A 26,098-nucleotide genomic window follows, 5' to 3' on the forward strand; every position below is an offset into this window, starting at 1 on the left:
CATTTAGAGCTTGCTCTTTGTAAGTGTTTTAGATCTATTCAGAAATCTTGTAGGTTAAGTATGTATAGCAAGGGAGATAATATGCTACTCTCCATCTGTCTTTTGTGACATCTAAATCGTTAGGTGAACACTTACAAATCTTTGCAGTAGTGTTCCCATGAAATAACCATGGCCAGATATATATATATATATATATATATATATATATATATATATATATATATATATATATATATATATATATGTGTATATATATATATATATATATATATATATATATATATATATATATATATATATTATTATTGTTATTATTAGAATTAATTTTTGAATCAATTCCTTTCAGGCAGGGTACAAAGTCAGAAGTAGTAGTTCATTATGTTGATGATGTGAGTAAATCTTCATGTAATAATTCTCAGTATGCAATATAAAAATATAGTCCCATATAATAACGTGCAGATTCACTTTCTCTTCATTATGAAAAGCACGTTTAACTAATGCAATATATATTTTGTTATTGTCATTATATTCTCCAGCCTCTTTACATAATAATATTAATTATATATATACTGTGTTTAAACATCATTATTGTTGTCATGGCTCAGTCAGTTAGGTAAATCAATAACAGGAGTATGTGTTTGTGATTTGATTTTTGACATAGCTTTAAAATTTTATAGTCATATCGCTACGATGTCTGCATTGTGCCAGTTTATAGTAATGTCTAGCACGGGGGCATCATATCCCATCCAGTCACATTATCCTGACACCAGGCCAACCAGTCCTAACACTAACCGCTGAGTGCCAAGTGAGGCAGCTGATAGTACCATTTTTATAAGTCTTTGGTATGACTCAGCTAGGTTTGAACCCGTGACCTCCCACATCTGACAGAGATGCTCCAACTACTATGGCCACCAGAGTGGCTAGTAAAAGGAAATTGTCATTATATGCTTATTAACAGTACATACAGCGAATACATTGAAACCCCACCATAAGATGATGGTCAGGGGCCACACAGTGTTATGTAATATATCACATAATAGCAAAACAGTAAATTAAGTAGATAATGCATGTATAAAATACTTTTGACTATACAAGATTGGGGGGGGGGGCAGGGACAAAACTACAGGCTTCAGTAATGCAGTTACCAACCTTAATTGATGTATATTCAATGAGAAATACCTATAACTGTGATTACCTGTTTAATATCTAGTTTCTTTGCAGAAAACCATGCATTGGTATATACATAGACATATACAACAAATTGGCATCTGTGGTGTAAATATAGTTCTTGTATTAATAATAGTAATTTCATTCAAGAAATGTTCACAGAAAAGCACACTTTAAAGAATTTCTATACTAGATTCCATTCAAATCCAAATTCCTCATTTCTTGCTAATACACTTGCATTAAGTTATGAAACACTGTATTTTTGGGAGCATTTACATATGCTGGAAACAACCAAAGGGACATTCTTTAAAACACAGATCAAAGAATAAATAAAATAAGCCTGCTTTGTCCCATATTGATTGAAACAGTTGTTGATAACTATAACTTGGCACTACTTCAATAGAAAAAACAAGGCATCATGTTTTATTGTAACAGCAAAATCCATCTACCCCTACAATTTAAATGTTTCTGTTGCAGTCATTATTTTACTACAGTACACATAACATCAGGATTGCAGTTACAAGTGGCTATATGTATCTGAGTGATTTGAAACTGATGTTTGAATTTCTGGCTATACTTTAAGAAAATATCAATGACTGAGCCAGATGTTTAGCATATGGGTATAGCCATATGACTTCATAAATTACATATATATATATATATATATATATATATATATATATATATATATATATATATATATATGGAGTTAACTTCCAGATGAATTGGGTTAGGATACAAGTATATGGCAATGATCAAAATTGCTCATGATAAGCATTGGCATTTGTGGTCTGTTCTTTTTTCCCTTAATTATTTTCCTAAACTAAGTGATATATCAACTCCTGCGAGAAACATTTTTAGCCACTCTATTGTTTGGTAAATTACTGATTACTGCTATCAAACTGCATAGACCCAGATCTGCTGGTGCATTATGCAGTGGCAGAATAAAGCAGTTGGACACAACTTCGAAGCAAGTATATATGGCAGCAGATCTGGGTCTGTGCAGTTTGCAGTTGCACTTAGAAGTGAGTGTATGTGGTAAATTTTGAAATTTCTTTTGTTTCAGTCAGTAGTTTTGTATATGAATTTATGAGCAACAATCAACATTGACTTGCAAAAGCACTTATTCAGAAACTGAACATGAATCTCAGTAAATCCATCATGGTTACATTAATTTGTTCATAGAATAATACACAGATTTTGCAAGAGCAATAGGAGACTGTAAAAAGGAAAAAAATCATATTCCATTATTTTATTATATCTAAATTTTGTTGACAGTTGGCAGTGTTAAAAAAATCTAGCCCATTATCCTGGGTCTCTTCAATTTTAAATTAGGCCCATCCTGTATTCTAAATAAGGTGCCCATTGGGCTTTTTTAAAAAAAAATAAAATTTGTCAGAGAAAACTTTGATCACAAACAATACAATGCAGAAATATATTTTCCAGATGTTGACACACCGGCCATAACATAGTGCAATATGATTAAAATCAGATCGCCACTGTTCTATGTGAAGTTGAGATCTTTATTTTAATCAGATCATAACATGACATGTCATGCTAAAAATTATGATTTTGTTCTCCCAAAAACCATGACAGAGTTGTGTTTAGAGAAAATACAAATTTCAGTAATCTTTAAAATAGCTTTGAAAAACCCACCACTTTCAGTATACACTCATTACATGTAGCATATATAAACAGTAAACATGCATGATTGCAGCTGATGTAAAACTATCCTATGGGCAGATTAAATAGTGGTAATTGAAGGCAAAGAGGTCATTTCACATGTTACTTAATTGGATGAAAATAGCTAGTGAGATGTGTTTGATGACTGCAGTGGGTGAGCCCATTGTGCTAATTTGCAAAGGTACAGTCAGGACATGAAGCAACCCAATATAGGTAAATCAAAGTGGTGCTAGATGATGTAGGAGAACAAAAGTTATTACGTATCTGTGCTTTGAATGAAAATGTTTAAGCCATATGTAGTATAGGTTTTTGTGAACAGTGGCAACATTTCTTTGAAGTCGGATTTTACTGCAAATATAAAATGCAAAGCAGGATCATTTCAGTCATCAGAATAGTGTCATGTGTGATTCATTTAGTAAGCAATAAGCTATCAGCAATGCCCAACAAAAATAAATTTCAGAACTGGTTGACAGAAGACCGCTTCAGTGGCCTAGCGCTTAGAGTGGCTGCCTCAGGTGCAGGTTCAAACCGTGGCTGAGTCATACCAAAGACTTATAAAAAATGGTACTAACAGCTGCCTCACAGGGTGCTCATCATTAAGAGGTTAGTGCTTGGACTGGTCGGCCTGGTGTCCATATAATGTGACTGGGTGGGATATGATGCTATTTGTCAGCGGTATGATGCCCTAGTGCTTGACATCATTATGAACTGTCACACTGCAGACATTGTAGCGATATGACTGAAAAATTGTTAAAGTAAAATACAAAATCCAAATATCATACATGCATACACATGCAAACACAGAATTGACAGAATTTTACTTTGTGAATAGCACCAGCAAAAAAAAAATAAGGTGGGAGAGAGGCAATTAATTCTTTAAACATTCTGCAAACAACATATTTACATACAACAGCTTGGTTCTGACCAGGATTTTCTCAGAAAATCAGGCAGAGAAGTTTGAACACCAGGACTGTGCAGTCTCTAGTGAGTGTAGTGATGAACACTAAACACACATGCATTACCTTTAAACCTCCTATTTTATTTATATGTGTATTGTAGCAGTTGCAATGTTGTGTGACAAATAATATCAAAAGGGGGGAAATTTTGGGCATATGGAAATTGGAGCCAGAGTGTGTGGAACTTAAGTCACGGTTTATGGAGGTTTTTTTAAAAAGTCACCAGCCCTGGGCCTGTGTCTACAAAAAAAATAATTCTTGGAGCACTAGTTGGATAAAAGAACCTATTTAGAGTTAAATATTCAATAAAGTATGCATAGCAGTTTCATTTATTCCTCAGATAATGTTGACTTAACATATTTATCTCCATCTGTTTTGGAAAATATGGAACAACATTGATGAAATTTGAGATGTCATTTATTGAAGAACAACAGATTTTTAAGTGATTATCACTATTAAGATTTTAGACATAAGAGTGTAAAAGAATATTATTTTACTGAAATGAAAGCAGATCACACATAATGGATATATTACTGTGCTGTAAAAGTGGCTGATAAGAGCTGGCTAGGATTCGGGCTTTTAGGAATTGTTTAGCAAGAGTTTTGCTCTAGAACGATTTAGGCAGTGGTTTGTTTCAGAGAAAAAACATGAATTAATTTTAATGTTGAGGGAGGGAAATATAATAAAAACTGAATTTGAAAATTGAAATAATGTTTGTTTCGTTGATGAAAAATGGTTGGACACCAGTAAGATTTTATGAATTTTGACAACTTTGAGTAATATTTAGACAAATTGTGAGCCTGTTAAAAAATTGTGGTTTAAAACAATTAATAAATATTACTTTGAAAACAATTTAGTGAGTGAACTTTGAATGTTAACAGTATCCAAGACATTTCTCTTTGTATTTATACCATTTGAGTAAATAAAATTTCTCTCACTCAAGGCACATTATTTTTGTAGCATAAAATGGTTAATAATAGAAATTAAGTATCTCAGTTTAGTTCTGAGTTTGAGTTTGAAGAAAAAAAACATACCTCTGTATGATTCATTAACTTTGGAATATGTAAATGACATCAGTCTATTTAGTATTTAGCCTTTATCTAATATATACTTAAAGATATGTTTTGTTTTTCAACATTTTTCATCATTTACAGGAAAATGTTTGTGTCCGGACCACCAAGCATAATAAAGTCTTTGAATATGAGAGGTAAATTTGAATCTGTTTATAAAATATTTTATGAATGAACCTGAGTGCACAGTTACTGTCAATGCTTGTAGAGACCCAAGTTATGTCATCATAACCACTTAAGCTTTCTTAAGATTTTTTCAAAGTTAATTAGGTAAGTCAATTTCTTGATGCATTTTCTTATTTTAAGGGACCATTTTATAGGATTTTCTATAGTTTGTATTAATCTTCATTGAATATATAACTAAAAGAAACATGATGACAATAATTCACACAAAGATTAATGAATCCACTTATAAAATGGGATCAGGTGTGGAATATACCAAAAGAATTGGTCCTTATTTGTTGAACACAAAGAAAATCACAATCAGAATTGGTAAATGAAACCTTGATATATCTTGTTTTATCGTAAAAAGAACATTTTGTTTGTGCTTAGAAATTTTAATCAACATCATAAAATTTGGAACTTTGAGTAAAAAGTCATGTTTTGTTGCATTTTCTGAGTAAAAAGGTAATTCTCATTATACCATAATTAGCAGTATACAGAAACATTTTGATTGATTACTTTGTTAGAATAAGTACTGGCAGTACTTTAGGAAACAGATACCATTAAAAAAGTAAAGTCAAGTGAAATTCATGTTTTTATTTTTTAATTCAGTTTCAATGTAATCATCATAAATGTAATTTTTAACTTGTATTCAAATGTGAAAGTGTTAATCAGCCATCACAGTAATGCACATGAGCATTTTCATGAAAACCCAATTAAGAACCAACTCTTTTGATCTCTATCTTATGAAAGCGTTGATTTCATTGTCAGTCAGTTGTAAGTTGACCTGCATTATAGTATCATATTAATTTGTATCAACCCAGCTAATGGGGTGGAATACAATATATTAAAAGGAATGTAAATCCTACTTGTGAAAGAGCTAGCAGTCACAGTCAGTTGTTAAGCCAACTCATTTCATTTTGGCTAATCAAACACTGAGAGCACTATGTACATGTAAGATAATTAAATCATCTAACATTAATTGTTAGATTATCACACTCATTCACAGATATGATCAATTATAGCAAAGGAACCAAGAGGAATGTATACTAGGTGCATGAAAAGCTTAGTTTCTCAGATAGGATTTGTTATGGAGAATCAAGTTCCAAAGTTTATACTAAACTTAAAATTCCCAAATCAGCACTCAGAGGTTTGCTTAAGGATGAGCTGAAATTTTGCTATAACTAGAAATTAAATTACAGAGTCGGTATTTTACTAACAAAACAATTAGAGACAATTAATTTTGACCTTGCTGTTTCTCTAAACTGTTAGCTTTTTAAATAAAGAACCATGTTTTATTCTGAATTTGAATATTTTTGCTTGCACACATGTGATGTGTGTTGAAACTACTTGGAGTAAATATCCTAAGCAATCTTTGAGAGACAGGATATATTGAAAATAAAAGTACTTTATATAGAGAAGAAAGAATTTCATTAGAAATAGCTGTTATTGACGGTTATTACTACTGCGATTATTAAATGAGAATTCAAACACTTAAACTGTCCCCACAATATTGATGTCCATCTCTTTCTTAATTTTTCAGAGGTTCCTTGGTAATTTTCACCCACACTTATGCCGCAGTCCATGTATTTTGACCTTGTTGTGTATGCATTATTGAGAGAGAGGTGTAGCAAGAAATCATGAAAAGAAATACTAAAAACCTGGTCTATGAGCTATATATTTATTCTAAATCTGAGTGAAATTTAATAATTTTTTTGTTCTTGAAATATTGATTTTCATACATGCCATTAGATTGGTTATATAAAGCATCAATTTATTTTGTTTGTACAACAAAATGATTTTTTTAAAAAATTCATTCAGTGAATGGGAGACAACTCAGGCATACAGTATTGTCTGTATTGCTCCTTGTAATTGTTTAATTCAGTGTACACCTGTGATACAAAGGAAATAGTAATTTTTTTTTCTTCTTCCATTTATTTTTCTTATTGAAGAGAACTTGCAAATGTTTGTTTAGATATAATTACAAATAAACTGAATGTTGCTATTTATGTACCAAATATATCATTTTAACTAAATGTCTCCTGCATTCTCATTATAGGGTCTACTCTCCTTCAGAGGGGCAGGACCAGGTGTTTGATGAAGTGCAGCCTATGTTGACGTCATTGTTAGATGGGTAAATTTTAATTCTGACATACAGTAAGCCCCTGATTTATGCATGTATTGCGTTCCTCAGAAACCTCATGCATGTTGAATTCATGTGACTTGAATCCATCTGTCAATGGGGAACTGAATCTTCATTCTGGTCAAACATATAACAAAATGGCACTTTCTGCTTAAGAACCCATGATAAACATTCATGTATATGCACAAATACAAATGGCACATATCATGGGGTGTATTTTCCTCCTTGTGTGTTAATAATAATTCATGTAAATGTGAAATGTGGGTAAGTGGAATAAAGGAAAATTAGGAGTTTACTGTATTTATGTCATATAATACTGTTTAAATCGAGCTGCAAACAACACAGACCCTGGTCTGCAGATGCATAAAGCCATAGCAGATCAGGGTTTATATTCTTTATTTTGCTGATTATTCCTAACAAACTGCATAAACTCAGATCTGCCAGCACATAATGTGATGGTAGATTTGGGTCTGTGCAGTTTATAGTTGGACTTGCCTTTTAAAGTGAGTATATATTGGAAATATGCAAGGTTTTCGTCTGAGACTTTTTTCACTTTTTCCCCTTCTATGACGATTGAGTTATGGGGAAGTGTCAAGTTTTATGAGGTAACAGTATAAGTATAAAAATGGCCTCAATTATAAAATGAATGTCATTTTTAGGTGTCTTGACCAGCTTATAGAAAGGGAGGATTTTATTGCAGTCATTCTTATCCACTGTTTGAGGTACAGACATAAAAAGGTTGGGAGTGGTTGAAACATAATTGAATTTATACACCAGTGTTCAAATTTGATGCTTCTTCAAATGGTGCAAATATGGCATGCAAGCTACATGAATTAAAAAAACATTAAGAGAAATGCAGGGCTAGAGCTGGTTTGTACTACTGGAAGTTTTGAAGTAAAACAAAGAATACAGGATGCTCCGAATTTAACAATATATCTAAAACTAGAACACAAAAAACTCTGGAAAAAAAGTTAGTATGCAGTCTTTAAGTTTGTATCATATTTTGTTTTTTGTCCACATAGAACATCTATCTGTGGTTCCTTTCATCCATCAGTCCCTTCATCAAAGTTTCCTCCCATTCTATTATTTTAAAGCTGTTTGAGATAAGGGATAAAACTTGGCATACTTATTACACACAATCATTAGAAGATGTATTGCACACCACATTGGGGATGTTGTCTTCAAGGTTAAGGTCATGCCTCAGTATTTTACATTTTTCATCACACTTGCCATTCTGTCATAACTATAAAAAAAATTTTAGATTAAGGGATGAAACTTAGCTTACATGTATTTAATGTCAAGGTCATGGCTTTAGAGTTGTTTGAGTTTAAGCAACGCAGCTTGCTATACATATCTCATATCTATCATTGTTAACCGGTATATCATATGCCACATTGGGGCTGTTGTCTTCAGGGTCAGTGTCATGTTGTTATACATTTTCCTTTCCACTCTCCAATTTTAGAACCATTTAAGATGAAAGTTGAAACTTAATAAAACTATATTATTACCAAAAGTGTGTTGTATGTCATATTAGGGGTTCTATACTCAAGGTCAGGATCAGTGGTCAAGAAATTAAATTTCAGTTTGCATTGTAACCAACAGCTGTTTAAGATCTATAGATAAAGCTGGGCATACTGACTAATTGTATCTATAAGACCTGTTGCACTGAACATTTGAGGTCTTATCATCAAGTTCAAACTTATAGCTTAATATTTCTTTTGATTTCGCTTTATATCATAAAAGCTGTTTGAGGTACAGGGATGGACCATCATACACTAGTGCTTCGCATTTTTATGGCATCTCATGTATCACAGTCATGGTTTTAACTAAGGTCAAGGTCAATGATAAATGTTTTAACTCCTTTTTTTGCATTTGTCTTCCAATGCATTTTAAGATAATGCTATAATACATTGTGATTTTCAATGTGAGTCCAGTAAAATACAGTTCTGGGGAGTCTTCAGTGTTAGTTCAGTAAAATACAGTTCTATGGAGTCTTCAGTGTCAGTCCAGTAAAATACAGTTCTGGGGAGTCTCCAGTGTTTGTCCAGTAAAATACAGTTCTGGGTAGTCCTCAGTGTCACTCCAGTAAAATACAGTTCTGGGGAGTCTCCAGTGTCTGTCCAGTAAAATACAGTTCTGGGGAGTCCTCAGTGTCAGTCCAGTAAAATACAGTTCTGGGGAGTCCTCAGTGTCAGTCCAGTAAAATACAGTTCTGGGGAATTCTCAGTATCAGTCCAGTAAAATACAGTTCTGGGGAATCCTCAGTGTCAGTCCAGTAAGATACAGTTCTGGGGAGTCCTCAGTGTCAGTCCAGTAAAATACAGTTCTGGGGAGTCTTCAGTGTCAGTCCAGTAAAACACAGTTCTGGGGAGTCCTCGGTGTCAGTCCAGTAAAATACAGTTCTGGGGAATCCTCGGTGTCAGTCCAGTAAAATGCAGTTTTGGGGAATCCTCGGTGTCAGTCCAGTAAAATACAGTTCTGGGGAGTCATAGTAGCTCAGTTGGTGGAGCTTTATATTCATGATCCAATGGTCTTGGTTTCAAATACCCGCCCAGTCCAACCTAGGTTATCTACCTTGGTATGTTCATGAGAAACAGGAGCCCAGAGTGGCCGAGTGGTCTAAAGCGCTCATCGTTCCGGATCACTGCCATCTCACCTCTGTCTGCATGGGTTCGAGTCCAAGGCTCGGCTAGCGTGGGTACATGGGAAAGCCTGCCAGTAGCTTCTCATGGGTCGGTGGTTCTTCCCTGCGTTTTCCAGGGTTCTTCCTCCACCATTTATACTGGCCGCCATGTATAGCCTATCTTGTGCTGAAAAATGGCTTTAAACCCTAGAACAACAACAACAACAACAATCATGAGAAACAGCACTTAGTTCCCATTGTCTTGGCATTATATAACCAATACTAAAATGTGCCAAAAGTTCTGTTAAAAGAAACAAAAGCAAAATATCTTAAAGATCATTGTAAAATTCCATGATTATGAACTTTTTTTTTACCTCATCAGGTAGGTGGAGAACAAATATTAAATATATTTGATTTTATTTATAAAACAAGACTTCTTTGTACAGGTTTTGTCTATTTACAGAGAAACTTCATCCAGATAATGATAAAAAAATATCTTGTCCAGTTGTCTTGGGCAGGTTGAGAATATTTTTGGTACCCTAAAACTTTTTCCAGAATCAATGTTGAAAAATGACGAAATATCAAGTAAAATTAAAAATATGCAGTCTGATAAAGTCCATGCAAGGACCATATTTTCAGAATTGTCCAGCATTGATTATAGTCATAACAACAAGCCTCATTTTGCCTCATACGTTTTCTTCTTTTATTATTATAGCTACAATATATGCATCATGGCATATGGCCAGACAGGGAGTGGAAAGACCCACACAATGCTGGGGAGCCACAAAAATGAAGATTACAACCTGACCACAGATCCACACCCAGAAGAGGGAGTCATACCAAGGGCCACCAGGGAACTCTTCAGGTGACTCACATCATCCAGTTAAAGCTGTGTATAATGGTTCTGTATGGACAGGTGTTGCTTCCCTTTTTTTCGGAGGAAGACAATGGTTTTGTGCTATCCATCCATCCATTGTTTCATACTAGTTTTTCAAAACCTATTAAGCCACACCAGACCAAATTCACTATTTAAATACCTTGGTTGGGTCTCAAAAACTGAATAAATTCAGGTAACTGTGACCTTATTTTTCAAAGTATTCCATAGTTTTCAACATTTTTGAGTTCAGACGTTTTGTCAGTAAACTTTCTAAGTATGTTTATGCAAATGTTTCTTGAGGTAAACACTTAGATTTGGTAGGCTTATTTGTATTATTGTGTAAATTAGCTGACTCATGTAATTGCAGCAATATTTCAAGGTGCTTTTTTTTACACATCCTTGAACTTTTTGGATATCTTTTACTAAAACCTCATTATTAATATTTGGTGAAAACCACTTGAGGTAGACATATGAAGTTTGGTAAACAGATTTGATTTATATGTAGATATCCTAATTAGATTATCTGGCCATTACAAGTTACAGCAATTAATATATTTGCCACACATTTTAAATTTTTTGAGTTTGTGACAAAAACCTTGTAAGTACAAATATTTATCAGAAACCATTTAAAGTAGAGAGTCCAATTTGTGTGCATTGTAAGCACACATGCAAATGAATTTACTACATTTTCATGCCATTATGATAGCAATTTAGTTTACATTATTTTTTTGGGGGGTGGGTATGCCTTTATTTGGCTTTAATTGCTTTGCACTGTTTTTTTCAAACAAAATTAACTCACAAAATTATTCTATATTAGGTGGGGTTAGAGGGTTACAATTTTAGTTTTCTAGCCCATTTTTGGACCATTGTCTACCTTATCCTGATTTAATCAAAGCTGAAGCTTTCTGTACACACCTTAAATTGACCAAAACATTTTGATCTAATAGGAAGAAGAGTAATGTCCAGACTTGACAAAACTGGTACTTTCTGCATCCAACTCCTAACAAAATTTCATTTTATTTGCATTGGCAGAATTTTTATTTCCTTTTGTTAAGTAACAGTTTCAAAATGACATTAATTTATGAGGGAAAGGGAGATATGGTTTTGCTTTCAAATAAATTTTTATTGTATAAATGTTAAGCAGATTTTAAGAGAGATGTTCATCAATATATGTCCCTTATGAAAAGTTGTTCTTTATAAGCAAATTTAAAGAAAGAGGTTCGTCAGTATTGTCCCATATGAATAGGTATTTATTATAAGTAGGCGTCCACCATGACCAATTTATTTCTGTTCCATAAATCAAGAAAATGTTTTTTGTGCAATTTTACTTCTTCACATTCAATCCACGGAAACATTTTATGGCTGTTTTTATGTTATGCCACAATTTAATGTTAAAGTGTCATACAGTTATATGACATTTAATAGACATAATATTGCTTGAAAAGTTTGAATCATGTCTGAAATATAATGGTGGCTGTTGTGTTGATCCATCAACTCTTGGATTGAAATTGCTAGCTTGTCTGCAAACAATTGTAAAGAGTTTGACATATCAAAGACATTGTATATTTAATAAAGATTTGGTATATTCCTTGGTGACTAACTGCACGTTCATACATGTGAACCTCCTGGATGGGTGGGTTTTCCTCCTGAGATGGGGTTTGTCTCCTGCCGCTTCCTCATTCATTGAAATCTCTGGATGCAAACATTATTGAACATTTTGTTTTATCCATTGTGGTTTCTTTGCACATTGCATCCACTGTACTAGATATATGGTAAATCTGCCTGTGATCATTGGACTGTTAACCTGCCTAAACAAGGCAAGTCAGTTCATTTGCTAATTTTAAGCAGCTTAAAAGAATTAACATCCCTTTGACGTTGGCTTTGTTAGTTGGCTTAAGTGTTTGAAGTTTGTCAGCACGGATTATACTATGTATGATGTTCCATTAAAACATACATGGGACCCAGGGAAGGCACTGTTCCATTAAAACATACATGGGACCCAGGAAGGCACTGTTCCATTAAAACATACATGGGACCCAGGGAAGACACTGTTCCATTAAAACATACATGGGACCCAGGAAAGACACTGTTCCATTAAAACATACATGGGACCCAGGGAAGACACTGTTCCATTAAAACATACATGGGACCCAGGAAAGACACTGTTCCATTAAAATATGCATGGGACCCAGGAAGGCCATTAAAACATATATGGTACCCAGGGAAGGCACTGTTCCATTAAAACATACATGGGACCCAGGAAGGCACTGTTCCATTAAAACATGCATGGTACCCAGGAAGGCACTGTTCCATTAAAACATACATGGTACCCAGGAAGGCACTGTTCCATTAAAACATGCATGGTACCCAGGAAAGGCTATGTTCCATTAAAACATGCATGGGACCCAGGAAAGGCTATGTTCCATTAAAACATACATGGGACCCAGGGAAGGCACTGTTCCATTAAAACATACATGGGACCCAGGAAGGCACTGTTCCATTAAAACATGCATGGGACCCAGGAAAGGCTATGTTCCATTAAACATACATGGTACCCAGGGAAGGCACTGTTCCATTAAAACATACATGGTACCCAGGGAAGGCACTGTTCCATTAAAACATGCATGGTACCCATGGTAGGCACTGTTCCATTAAAACATACATGGTACCCAGGAAAGGCACTGTTCCATTAAAACATACATGGGACCCAGGAAGGCACTGTTCCATTAAAACATGCATGGTACCCAGGAAAGGCTATGTTCCATTAAAACATACATGGTACCCAGGAAGACACTGTTCCATTAAAACATATATGGGACCCAGGAAGGCACTGTTCCATTAAAACATGCATGGTACCCAGCGAAGGCACTGTTACATTAAAACATACATGGTACCCAGGAAGACACTGTTCCATTAAAACATACATGGGACCCAGGAAGGCACTGTTCCATTAAAACATACATGGGACCCAGGGAAGGCACTGTTCCATTAAAACATACATGGGACCCAGAAAATCACTGTTCCATTAAAACATGCATGGGACCCAGGGAAGGCTATGTTCCATTAAAACATACATGGGACCCAGGGAAGGCACTGTTCCATTAAAACATACATGGGACCCAGGGAAGGCACTGTTCCATTAAAACATACATGGGACCCAGGAAGGCACTGTTCCATTAAAACATGCATGGTACCCAGGAAATGCTATGTTCCATTAAAACATGCATGGGACCCAGGAAAGGCACTGTTCCATTAAAACATACATGGGACCCAGGGAAGACACTGTTCCATTAAAACATACATGGGACCCAGGAAGGCACTGTTCCATTAAAACATGCATGGGACCCAGGAAAGGCACTGTTCCATTAAAACATGCATGGTACCCAGGGAAGGCACTGTTCCATTAAAGCATACATTTGACCCAAGGAAGGCACCTTTAAAGTGGGGTACTCACTCATAGATGCAATTTAGAAATTTCGTATTATTTTAATATGAATTCTGTGAAATCAAAGTACCCTGGCATATATTTTTTTATAAACTGCCTTTCCTGGGTACCATATATGTTTAAATGGAACAGACCTTATATGTAATTCCCAAAGGACTTGAGATTAAAGGATTATGTCTGGATTACTAAGGAGCTCAAACATCAATGGCTAAAATACAACAGCTAAGCAAGCAAAATATTGCACAAAATTTATTGATGAATGGAAACAAATTTTTGTGGTTGGAATCAAGTTCGAAAGGATATAAATATGGATTCTGCCCTTCCTGGAAAGCTGTTTTTAGCATTTACTATTGGTGGCAAATATGACATTACTTGTCATGCAGCATATTAAGACATATTAAACGTGATAACAAGTATGACATTGCTGAAATCAATGTTTGCCAAATCTGTATCAAATGTTGATACAGGTATACATGCATAGACACTATTTGTCAGCTTTGTAGCCAAACATAATCACCCATTTATGTTTTCAGATCATTTTTCAAATCTAGCCAAAATAATGTTTCCTGACTTGGAAATCACATAAAAGCTTTCATACAAATGATGAAAACTACTCACATAGTGACCCACGATTTAAGTACTAGATGGGATAACAAAATCAAATGCATATGTTGCAATAAATAATTTACCATGCTGTTTGAAAATCCTTCCTCTTTTGAAGTCAGAACTCCTGACCAAGTTTTGCAAATCTCTGATTTGTCATAAGCTGACTTCTGTCACATGTATATGCACATTATTCATTCACTGATCCATAAAGTATCCATTCATTTTATTCCAGTTACAACCCACCGCTATATATGTGTGTACAGATATTTCAGACATTCCGTACTATTTTAAAGTTGTAGGTTTGTTTGTCTTTTTTTTTACTTATGCTGATCATAAATGTCCCAATCAGATGAGAGTGAACAATGTTTGAAAACTTCATTATTTTCTCATATTATAAACAGTATGTAGGAATGTCCCAATCAGATGAGAGTGAACAGTGCTTGAAAACTTCATTATTTTCTCTTATTATAAACAGTATGTAGGAATGTCCCAATCAGATGAGAGTGAACAGTGCTTGAAAACTTCATTATTTTCTCATATTATAAACAGTATGTAGGAAGAATTCATCACAGTTACAATCCTCAACCTAATACCAAGCATGACACACTGTGAATAAGCATTAAGTAGGACAAAATTTGGGAACAAAAAGAGACAAGGTTACAGATGAATTGTTTCTTGATGAAACTCTGTTTATTATAACATATAGTACAGTCATTGCTTTTGGATACAGGTAAAATATTCCTTTGTTTACATTGCTGCTTGAATTTTTCTTGTGTAATTTTTAGAAAATGTAATTGATGCCATCAAATAGCATATACTATTAAAACTTATTAGTTTTCAAAAATATTGTGTCCATAAAATTAAGATATATATATTTATATTAATGATGGTATATTGTTTTTCTGACTATGTACAAGTTCAACATGTACAGTCAAACTTCTCTAAGCTGACCACACTGTTAACAGGCACCCTTTACATACTGTCATATACAGGGGAACCACTCTAACATGCTTCATTATAACACAAATTCTGGTGTTATATGGTTATATCATGGCACAAAATATTTTTGTCTAAGATGTTCTTTATTCTCTGATGCTACACAAAACATCAAGGCAAAAAGACAGACAGACAAAATAATTCAGTATAAGTTTCAGATACAGTTTGGAGGTCATACTTGAATGCTCTTTCACAACAATAGTTATGAATTAATGAAGATATAGGCTTTGCATACAGGTTTCTAACCATAAACAATAAAAGGAACCTAACTTCAGATAAGTCAGTGATAGCTTGACATATATTTTCATGTCTTTTTCAGACTGATCTCAGAAAAGCCTCCTGACAGTTACACACTGGAAGTGTCAGTTGTGGAGATTTACAATAATGATATTCGAGATCTACTCAGTAATGATTCCAATGCTAAACATGATGTGATCACTGGAGCCGATGGATCTCTTAACTTGCCAACTCTTACCTCCAAGTAAGTCAGTCTCTGCAAGATGAAGACCCTTGATTTTAAGGCATCAGAACCTTACAGTACTGTCTTTACGCTCTGTATTTGGACATCATAGAATTAGTCATAAATTTGAATGTTGCAAAACTTGGGGGAAAAGCATAAATTCCAACAAAGCTGTCAGAGAAGTTAGTTTTGGGCAGGACGTTGCACAAAAACAACTTTAGTATTTGTTTTTTTATGTTAACCAAGCAGTAATTGTATTTACAATGTATATTCAACAAAATCAAAATCTTTGTAACTGATAATTATATAAATTGACCTTGATGCCTTTGATATAAAAATGCGGTAATTTCCAAATGAGAAAATACTAACATTGAAACATCAGTTAGTCATTGCCAGTGAAGTCTTGGTTCAACTGTTGGAATTTAATATGTGAATGATAATTTCACTGTTTGATCCCTATTCGGTAGATAGGAAAAACAACTTCAGACAAGAAAAATCCAAGAAATATTGTAACCTTTATTCAGACTTTCACTGTACTAGTCCATTTGATGATAAGCTGTGAAATGTGCCACCATGGTCAATCAGTGCTTAGATTGTGATGAACTGTTGATAAAATAGCAGGGTGAACATTAATAAAACTTGAGCATTGTGATCTGTGATTCTTCCTATCTCGCTCAGTAGAATGTGAAAGAAGTAATGTATTTCAATGATAAATATATAGTGCTAATGTCATTTACATAAATCAACCAGCAGTAGTTGTAACTGAACCAATTAGGATGGGATTTAACAAATGCTAAATATTGAACAGATGTGAAGTAAATATTATATGAGTGCAGTAATCTGCTAAAAGCTGTCCCATTAAAGTATACATGGGTCCCATGGAAGGCATTTGTTTAAAAACTTTGTTTGCATGTTCCAAAACTATCCACAGATCTCATATTAAAATGATACATAATGTTAAATTGCATCTTTGAGTGAGTACTTCATACTTAAAGTGTTTAGTCCCAAGCTAGGTTTTATTGGAACAGCCCTAAAGTGAGATTTATTTTCTTGGAATAATTTGATGGCATCTGTACATAATGGGTCAAATGTATTCAAAGCATACATTTTATTTTATGATTAAGATCAGGGTTCAGCAGTGTGACATACAAGAGACAGACAAAATACAACTGAACAGTAAAATCATGGTTTGCATAGGATGGATTCAGATGATTTTCCAGATTTGAATGATGTTAGAAAATAAAATGTATGCATACCAGCTTTCATCAATTTATTCTTTCCTTGCAGACAATGTTGTGCTTTATCTGTAGGGAAATTATTAATTTTGAAATGTAACTTCTAATTGCAAATGATAATCATTTTCTTTTAACATATTCATTGATTAATGTTATCTTGACACTAATAAATATTTAAATGATAACAATTTTATGTGGTTTATAATCATACAGTGGCAACTCTTGAAAATTTTTTGTAAGCAGGATATGTCATCGTATTTTTATAAATAAAAATACTGGGTGCTGTATTAAATCAGGTTTTCTTTTTGTTTTTTTATGCAAATTGTAACAGGTATTTAGTGTGTTCAAAAGTTAGGAGCAAGGTCTCATTTGTGATTTAAAATTCTGACCCATAGGTGGAATTTTAATATCTGAAACAGATGCATGTGAAGGATTGTATTGTTATGACATCACAGCAGGTACAGAATATGTTTGCTGCATAGTACTTAACATGGAATAGATCTACACAGGCATTTAATTTCTCGGCTTTGATATAGAAAAGACATAATAAATGTTTTCTTTAAATGTTATAATATATTATTTAGAAATAAACATGTTATTGGTAAAGTTTTGAATCACTTGTGTCTAAAAGTAAGAACTTATTCACTCCACTCAGCCTTAGTGCAGTGAACATTTTGGAATAATTGTTGATTTATACTTGTAGGCCCGTGGAAACTGTTCATGATGTCATGAGGATGGTCCAGTATGGCCTTCGTACCAGGCGTGAGACAGCAACCCTTGTACATGAACACTCAAGTAGATCTCACCTTGTTGTAAGCCTGACCTTAACCTCTCAGGCCCCAGATTTCTTTTCCCTCAGTAAACCCCCAACGCCCACCCAGGAAATTTCCACAGGTAGGTAGTTGATCCAGATCTTATTTATGATGATTGGACCATTTTAACACTTTTAGAGCAACAATATATATAATTATTAGAAACCCATTTAATCTTACATGAATAATCTGGCATTCATTGCATGTTGAAGTCATCATATTTCCATATCACATCCAGACTGGAGTTATTATGGTGTGTCTTCTTCAGATACATTACCTAATTATGTTAGGAGTACATCCACTACCATATAAAATCCACTCCCTATATCCACTACCATAAAAAATCCACTCCCTTATGAAATCCACTCTGTTTATCTATCACCTTATAAAATCCATCTCCTACAACCATTCCTTAACAATATACATTTCCTACATCCCCTTCCTTATAAAATCCAACCTTTCCATCTTGCAAATCCATCCCTTAATCCACCATCATATAAAATCCACCCCCTGTATCTACCACCTTGCAAATCCATCCACTGTAACCACTACCTTATAAAATCCACCTTCTACATCTAGTGCTTTATAAAATACACCCCCAACATCTACCATCTTGTAAATCCATCCCTTATTTCCACCACTATACAAGTCCATCGCCAATATTCACCATCTTTTAAAATACACCCCATATATCCACAAAGCATGGGATGATATTTCTGCTCATGCTCTTTTGTCCTAGATCTGTTGGTTTATTTGCTTTAACTGCAGACAGCTAAGCCAAGACCATATGAATTTCATATACATTGTGACAAACATTGTTAGGGAAGTTGCCAACAGCATAGAATTCAAGTGCAGTTGTTCTGTGACTGGCATCATTTCAGCCATGGGATGGATGTCATGGATGACATTCTCCAGCCTTGACCTCAAAGACCTTTCATCCCAGGTGGGATCTGTATCAACAAAAACAATAAAAAGAGTCTGCCTTCAGCCTCTTCATAAATACTTTAGTTATTCTGCTTCCTATCCATGATGATAGGCTAATGCAGAAGATGGCAAGTTTTTGAGTTTTAATAAAACATACCAAATCATAATATAGGCATGCGCTCCCATACCCCGCTGCAGTTACCTTCCTTTGAAGCCTGGAAGAGCATGCACATCTGCACCAGAAGTAACTGATGATTTAGTGTAAATTACTCTTTCCAATGGGAAATAACTCAGGGCTATTCCATTGAATCATATATGGTAGTAAGGGAAGGCACTTTTTAAAAACTATGTGTTAGGGTACTTACATTACCCGAAGAGTTTTGATGAAAACAATACAAAATTCTAAATGCATCTATGGATGACTTTTCTTTATTAAAAGTGCCTTCCCTGGGTCCCATGTATATTTGACTGGAACAGCCTTCATGTCTGATTTTTGTCTCACCAAGCAAACAACTTTTGATCACTTTTGTTGTTAAAACAAGTCAAATAATGTGGTGAGTATCTTTTTTAACTAGAAAGGGCCTGATTTGTGAGGCATTGGATGTACTCCTAACATATTTTTATCAGTATTTTCAATGAAAGTACATTAGTAGGATAATCAGATGATGTCATGTTTCACCTAAACCCTTCATGTATTGATTGAGGAATACTTGCAGCATTTGCTGCAGTTTTGAAAATGAGGTCAAATGAAATCCTTTTAGCTTTACAATATACTTTTGTCATGAATGATTCCAAACAGCAAGTTTGGGTAATTTTTGATAAGAAATATCCTTGTAGTTTTGCTTGTATAAAGTTTAACTGTAGTACCTTCTGTCACCAGCAGTGATTGAAACATGTATTTATCCCTTGTATGGTGTGTCTCACAGTGCCATGCAATAGTATGGTTGAATGAGACTATGTATATTCTACACATTCTTGTAAATAGAATTACAGTTGACAGCAGATTTAGTAATACAGAACAATGTCAGTATAAACAATATTAAACCTTTACTAGTGTCTCAACTCAGTAGAAAATAAAACATGTTTGGAAATAATTAGATTTTACTAAGTGGGACTCAAGTTGACTCTGTTTTTATTGGTTGTGTATGTTAACTCAGGAAATAAATAGGCCTGCACTGTCAAAATTAGCCATGTTGCAAGTTTAAAAATAATAGCCATGTTATTGGTTCAAATAAAAGTTAAAGTTTGTAATTTTTTATAAAGTGAAATTTATCATTTATCCACTCAACCAGTTCCAGTTTCATATTTAATAACAGAACAAATCACATTAGAGCAGACCATGTGCGCAAAGAAAGCTGGAAGTTGACAAGCAGAATGTGCTGAATTATGAAAACGCTTATGCACAGCTTAGAATAGAAATAAATACCTTGATGATGTCGGTTGAGGATCAAAACAGAAAAATTTGACAGTGGGCAACAATTAGTACAAATGCAGAAACAGAGCTAGAAATGTTTTTTTTTATTTTTTTAATCCTCTTGCAATTAGAATTCTCAACTTTTCCACTCTGAACTTCTCTGCGTGCCACAAATCAAGTTTGGAAGTCAATTATGCAAGTTCCTGCTGGAACACAAATCCTTGCCTTATCCTACATGTCACCTAAGGATTAGGTGCAGGGAGGAAACTTTTCATGGCCAATCACATCAGTAGGAAAAAAAGTTGTGCTAAAGTGTTCAGAATTTACCCTCTTTGAGAAGTTAACTGTTTTCTAACTTGTGGATTATAAGTAAACTGCATGGAATTAATTCTGCCAAATCTTCACAACTCAAGCCCTTTTCATGTAAGTCTTGGATATATTGTCCTAACTGTAGCAATTTCAATACATTATAGGATATACAAGAATTCCCATAAGGGAAGAACCAAATGGAAGAAGCCCAAGAAGTAAATGTTTTATTTGTTATAGTTTATGACTTTACATGGTCATTTCCAGAATTGTAATTTTAGATTTGTTTTGTTGTTTGGGTTTTTTTAAATTTCATTTTCTGGAACATTGTTGTTCCATGGTTGTTTTCTGAGTACATGTATTTTTTCATATAGAACTTGTAATCAGTATTTGAGTTGCTGAACAAAACAATCAAAAATAACAATTACACAGAGTCAGTTGTATATTAATATAAGTTTATGTCAACAAGGTATATGGCCATTTGATGTCCAGTTGGTTTATGTCAACAAGATATATGTACTTGGGATGTACAGACAGTTTATGTTGACAAGATATATGTACTTGGGATGTACAGACAGTTTATGTTGACAAGATATATGTACTTGGGATATACAGACAGTTTATGTTAACATGATATATGTACTTGGGATGTACAGACAGTTTATGTTGACAAGATGTATGTACTTGGGATGTACAGACAGGTTATGTTGACAAGATAAATGTACCTGGGATGTACAGTCATTTTACATCAACAAGATGTATATACATGGAATGTACAAACAGTTTATGTTAAACAAGATATATGTACTTGGGATGTACAGACAATTTATGTCAACACATTATATGTCTTTGGGATGTACAGATGATTTATCTGAACAGAATGTATGTTCTTGGGATGTACAGATTTGGTATACTGTAAATTTTTTGTCGTACATATCGGTTTTTGTGGTTATGCAAAATCGATCTTTTCTGTATACATTACTTTGAGGTTCAGGGAAGGGGGTCATGACTGATGAATAAATAAAAACATTTTGTTCTTTGGAACTTGAAATTTATGGCATGCACTAAACATGAAATCTGAAATAATTGATACTCCATTAATAATCTTTAATTCACAGTAACCAGAACTCGTGCATTTTTGCTCCTTTTTATTTTTTTATCCCCCTGCCCACAGTCCAGATAAAAGAGTTTTGCCATGCATTCATCATCACCACTCTTTAGTGGTCAGGATATTGTGATATCCTCCGTTTGTTGATAGGTCCATCACTGTCATCTTCTTAACAGTTTGTTGGGTATTCACCAAACTCGGTAGATAAAATTCCAAACTTGGTAGATAAATTTCCAAACTTGGTAGATAATCTTCCAAACTGATAACCATTTGCCAGAGTGATAAAGATTTTGTCCCCCTATGACTAGGGGGTCCCTGGGTGGGGGTTAGACATCAATAAGCAAACATAATTACAATCATTCTCCTATAAAATTTAAAAATATTTTTGACCAGACTTTATACATACAGTCATAGCATGGGGACACATACTCTGTGTGATAGAATTTGTGGTGTGACCCTTGGGTAACCATCTACAGGAGGGGAGTCAGGATTGGGGGAGAAAGAAATATGTAATAAACAAGTGTGGAGATTTGCCAAGGGAAACCATGGAAGTAGTTACGAGAAAAGTCTTAGATTATTCTCCTCTTCTTTGTACATATATGCCAGAAGTTTAGTAAATGAGTTTATATATATATATATATATATATATATATATATATATATATAGACACACATACATATGTATTTGTGTGTGTAAATGTGTTATATTTGTTACTTCTTCTAGTCAACAGACTTTGTTATGGCGTGTCAGGTATTTCAACCTATCCCTCCAAGTGTGATAAAAGATTCAGGCATTAATATACTATTTTGAAACACGTTTTTTCCTTGATGCACAGTTTTCAGTGTGGAGAAAACAATCTGAATGAAAATACACAATTTTTGAAAGATTAAAATGCACTAAATTAAGTTTGCAGTTTGGATGAAGTAAAATTTATCAAGGTTGCAGAAACAATAAAAAATGCAAGTTCTGCATGTAAGTAGGTCCATTATTTCCATATTCTCAGGGTTTCTGCCTTTTTCTCTTAAAGCTGTTGTTTTGGAGTCTTTATTAGGTTGTAGTAAGCGTGACTAACACATGATTTAACCAAGAGGGTAATATTTTGTATCTTTTGGGGGAAAAGAAGCAAGCAGTCCTGTATCAGAAGTGACATCTTGAAAGGATCTGACAAGTCTAATTATCATATTTGTTAATCTGTAAGTATTTTCTAAAAATTCCTTTTCTAAGATAACATTTTATTTTACAATCAATCAACAGATGAAATTATTGATAATCAAAAACATGAAAGCCTGTTATCTCCTTAAAACTGCAGCTGCATTGTTTGGTAAACATAATAAAGATTTAATTGGTGAGAATATAGCAATGTGAGCAGGTTGAGCTGTATTTATTTCTTTATTAACTGTGTGGAGAGCTAGGTTTCTAAAAATAGCTAAGGAAAGAAACCCTAGAATGGTGTTCACCTGATGAATGATGACCATATCGTTGATACTAATTAAAAACAAAAGCATTATATATTGTGTGTTTTGGCAACTGATGTTTATATTCTGATAAATATGTAAAATCTACTTTGAGTAAACACTAGCAAACATTTAAATTGGATAGAGTTGATTGTTAAAACTAAAGATTTGAAATTTGTACAAAAGCTCGTTCAGACACATCTGTATTGTACTTGTATATTGAACATGCATTGGTGACTATTTGCTTTTTTGTCTGCTAGAGATAGAAATATTACCCTCTACGAATTTCTGCAAGTTTTTGTTGCAGATATTATTGACTTTAGATAAGCTGAGTGATGCATACATGTATGCAACCAATATTTTTCATTTTGAGAGAGAGAGAGATATCTAATTGATTTTTTCACAAATGAAGGTTTGAATTTTGACTAATTATATTTTTGCAATGACAGAATTGGGGAGGTCATTATGTATAAAAGGATTAATTTGGACTGAATTTATTTCATGATTGCACTTTTTGACTTCTATTTTGCTAAAATGTCTGTACCACTGAAAATAACTGATACTCAATATGCATCCATGACCCAGAGTAGTCCAGTTAAACTGCACCATTGGGTTTGGTTAAGTCTGGACAACTAGATGGTTAGTTTGATGTATTATGGCACAGCAACACACGTCAGTTGCTGATGCAGTTGGAGTTAAGGGCCTTGTTAAGGCTGAGGCAGTTGGAGTTAACGGCTTTGTCCAAAGACACACCATGGCAGCTGACCCAGGCTGGTCAGGTGGTAGGATTTGAGCCCACACTGTTTTGGTCTGGCATGCTAGCCATTGAGCTGTAATGTATTTCAGTTAATGGCTTAGTATTAAGTAAGTTTCAGCAGAAACAGTTTTTGTTTTTAAACTACAAATATGGAAAACAGGATACAATCAATAATAAGAACCAGATACAAACTGTTTTAAACTTAACACCACACTGAATGGTGATATAGGTCTTTTGTGTCTAATCTTCATTTATGAGTGATTTTAAGGTTTATTGCCAGAATAATCATCACCAGTGTTTCTTTTTATTAACATCGGATTCCAATCAATATGTTCAATGAATTAAAAAAAAGATGTATTTACTGTATCATTTGTTTAGCATTCTTACAAAATCATTATACTGAAACTTTGTTGTTGTCATTCTTTTCCTTTGCTTGATTCGACATTGTAAATATTGGAAGCGGATGACATAATGTATGTACATCTATAATCATGTGCACACCCCTTTGCTGGATATGGATGTGTCCAGGAACTGGAAGTTGATCTCGAGCATGCCCATCTATTATATTGAAAAATTACATTAAGCGTGAAACGTGCAGAAGAAGATGGTGTTAGGGACACTCTACTCACAGTCAGTTTAGATATTGTAAATCAATGAATGAATCAACTAAGTTTCTTGCACTTTTGATCACATTAAAGGTTTCCATTATTTAAATTGGTAGGGGGGTACAAACAGGGATTTATAATTAACTTTATCGTAGAATTATTATATTTCTCATCAGCAAAGAAAGCAAGACAAATAAAGTTTCCACGTATGTATACATTAATAAAATTGGTCTGCATTGACAAATTGTCTTAATAGCATTAAGTGCATTTGACAAATTATGAACGGTATGTTCTTTGATCATATACAGTATATTTTTCCTTCTTAGTTTACTTCAGCATGATAATTTGTAACTTTTCATAATAGTTGCTATTTAATGTTGTGATTGAAACAGTGGATGTTATTGAATGTGCTCATCTGCTTTAGTAATAATTTTCCAATTTTAGATTAAAAACAGAAAATGATTTTAAAATAAGATTACCATGTGTTAAATGAAATTCTGGAATAATTCACTTTCATATGCTTTGACCACACCCTTTTTGGAGAAATAGTAATTCAGTATTTTTAAAACTGGTTTCTGATATAAAAAGGAATTTGTTTCTTATTACATTAAACTGCAGATATTTTACATAAGTTCCAAATCAAAATTTCCTAACATTTCTGGATGATACATTCTTAGCTTGCATCAAAATGATAATGTGTGTTTTAGACCTTTGAGATAAATATAAATTTAAGTGTCTGTTATATGATAGAAAGTGGATTATATAATAAGGACTTCATATTTATTTTTATTGGGTTTGTATTTAATGTCAGATTTTTGATAATTTTATATATCATACCTGCATTGCATTCTGTGCATGTTGTACATATTCCTAAATTGGGATGCACTAATATGCATATTAAGGATACCAACTACAGCACATTCACTGCAATCATGTTGTTTACCATGTATAATATACAACACTCCTACTCACTATTAAAGTATTATATACAACACCCATACTCATCATTAAATTATAATATACAACATTCATACTCATCATTAAAGTATCATATACAACATTCATACTCTTCACTAAAGTATAATGTACAACACTCCTACTCATCATTGAAGTATAATATACAACAGTATACAACACTCCTACTCATCATTAAAGTATTATATACAACACTCATACTCAACATTGAAGTATAATATACAACACTCACACACATCATTGAAGTGTAATATACAACACACCTACTCATTATTAAAGTATAATATACACCACTCATACTCATCATTGAAGTATAATA

General features: G+C 33.7%; 1 protein-coding gene across 3 annotated transcripts in view; it reads left to right on the top strand.

Annotated features, from left to right (window-relative positions):
- Window positions 1–26,098, top strand: part of LOC149801087 (kinesin-like protein KIF25) — a 49,090-nt gene that overhangs the window by 6,929 nt on the left and 16,063 nt on the right. Inside the window, exons 5-11 of one of the 3 annotated variants that reach the window (XM_089955122.1) lie at window positions 347–389; window positions 4,961–5,013; window positions 7,098–7,172; window positions 10,520–10,669; window positions 16,048–16,209; window positions 18,127–18,317; window positions 21,047–21,097. In XM_089955122.1, coding sequence (XP_089811248.1) covers window positions 347–389; window positions 4,961–5,013; window positions 7,098–7,172; window positions 10,520–10,669; window positions 16,048–16,209; window positions 18,127–18,317; window positions 21,047–21,097 — 725 coding nt within the window. Of the gene's footprint in view, window positions 1–346; window positions 390–4,960; window positions 5,014–7,097; window positions 7,173–10,519; window positions 10,670–16,047; window positions 16,210–18,126; window positions 18,318–21,046; window positions 21,098–24,980; window positions 25,011–26,098 lie in introns of all 3 variants that reach the window. The other 2 variants (XM_089955123.1, XM_089955124.1) reach the window with 2 other exon arrangements.

The sequence above is a fragment of the Sinohyriopsis cumingii genome, chromosome 4 (genome assembly GCF_028554795.1).
Source record: "Sinohyriopsis cumingii isolate HCF-2022 chromosome 4, ASM2855479v2, whole genome shotgun sequence".
Classification (NCBI taxonomy): Eukaryota; Metazoa; Mollusca; class Bivalvia; order Unionida; family Unionidae; genus Sinohyriopsis; species Sinohyriopsis cumingii.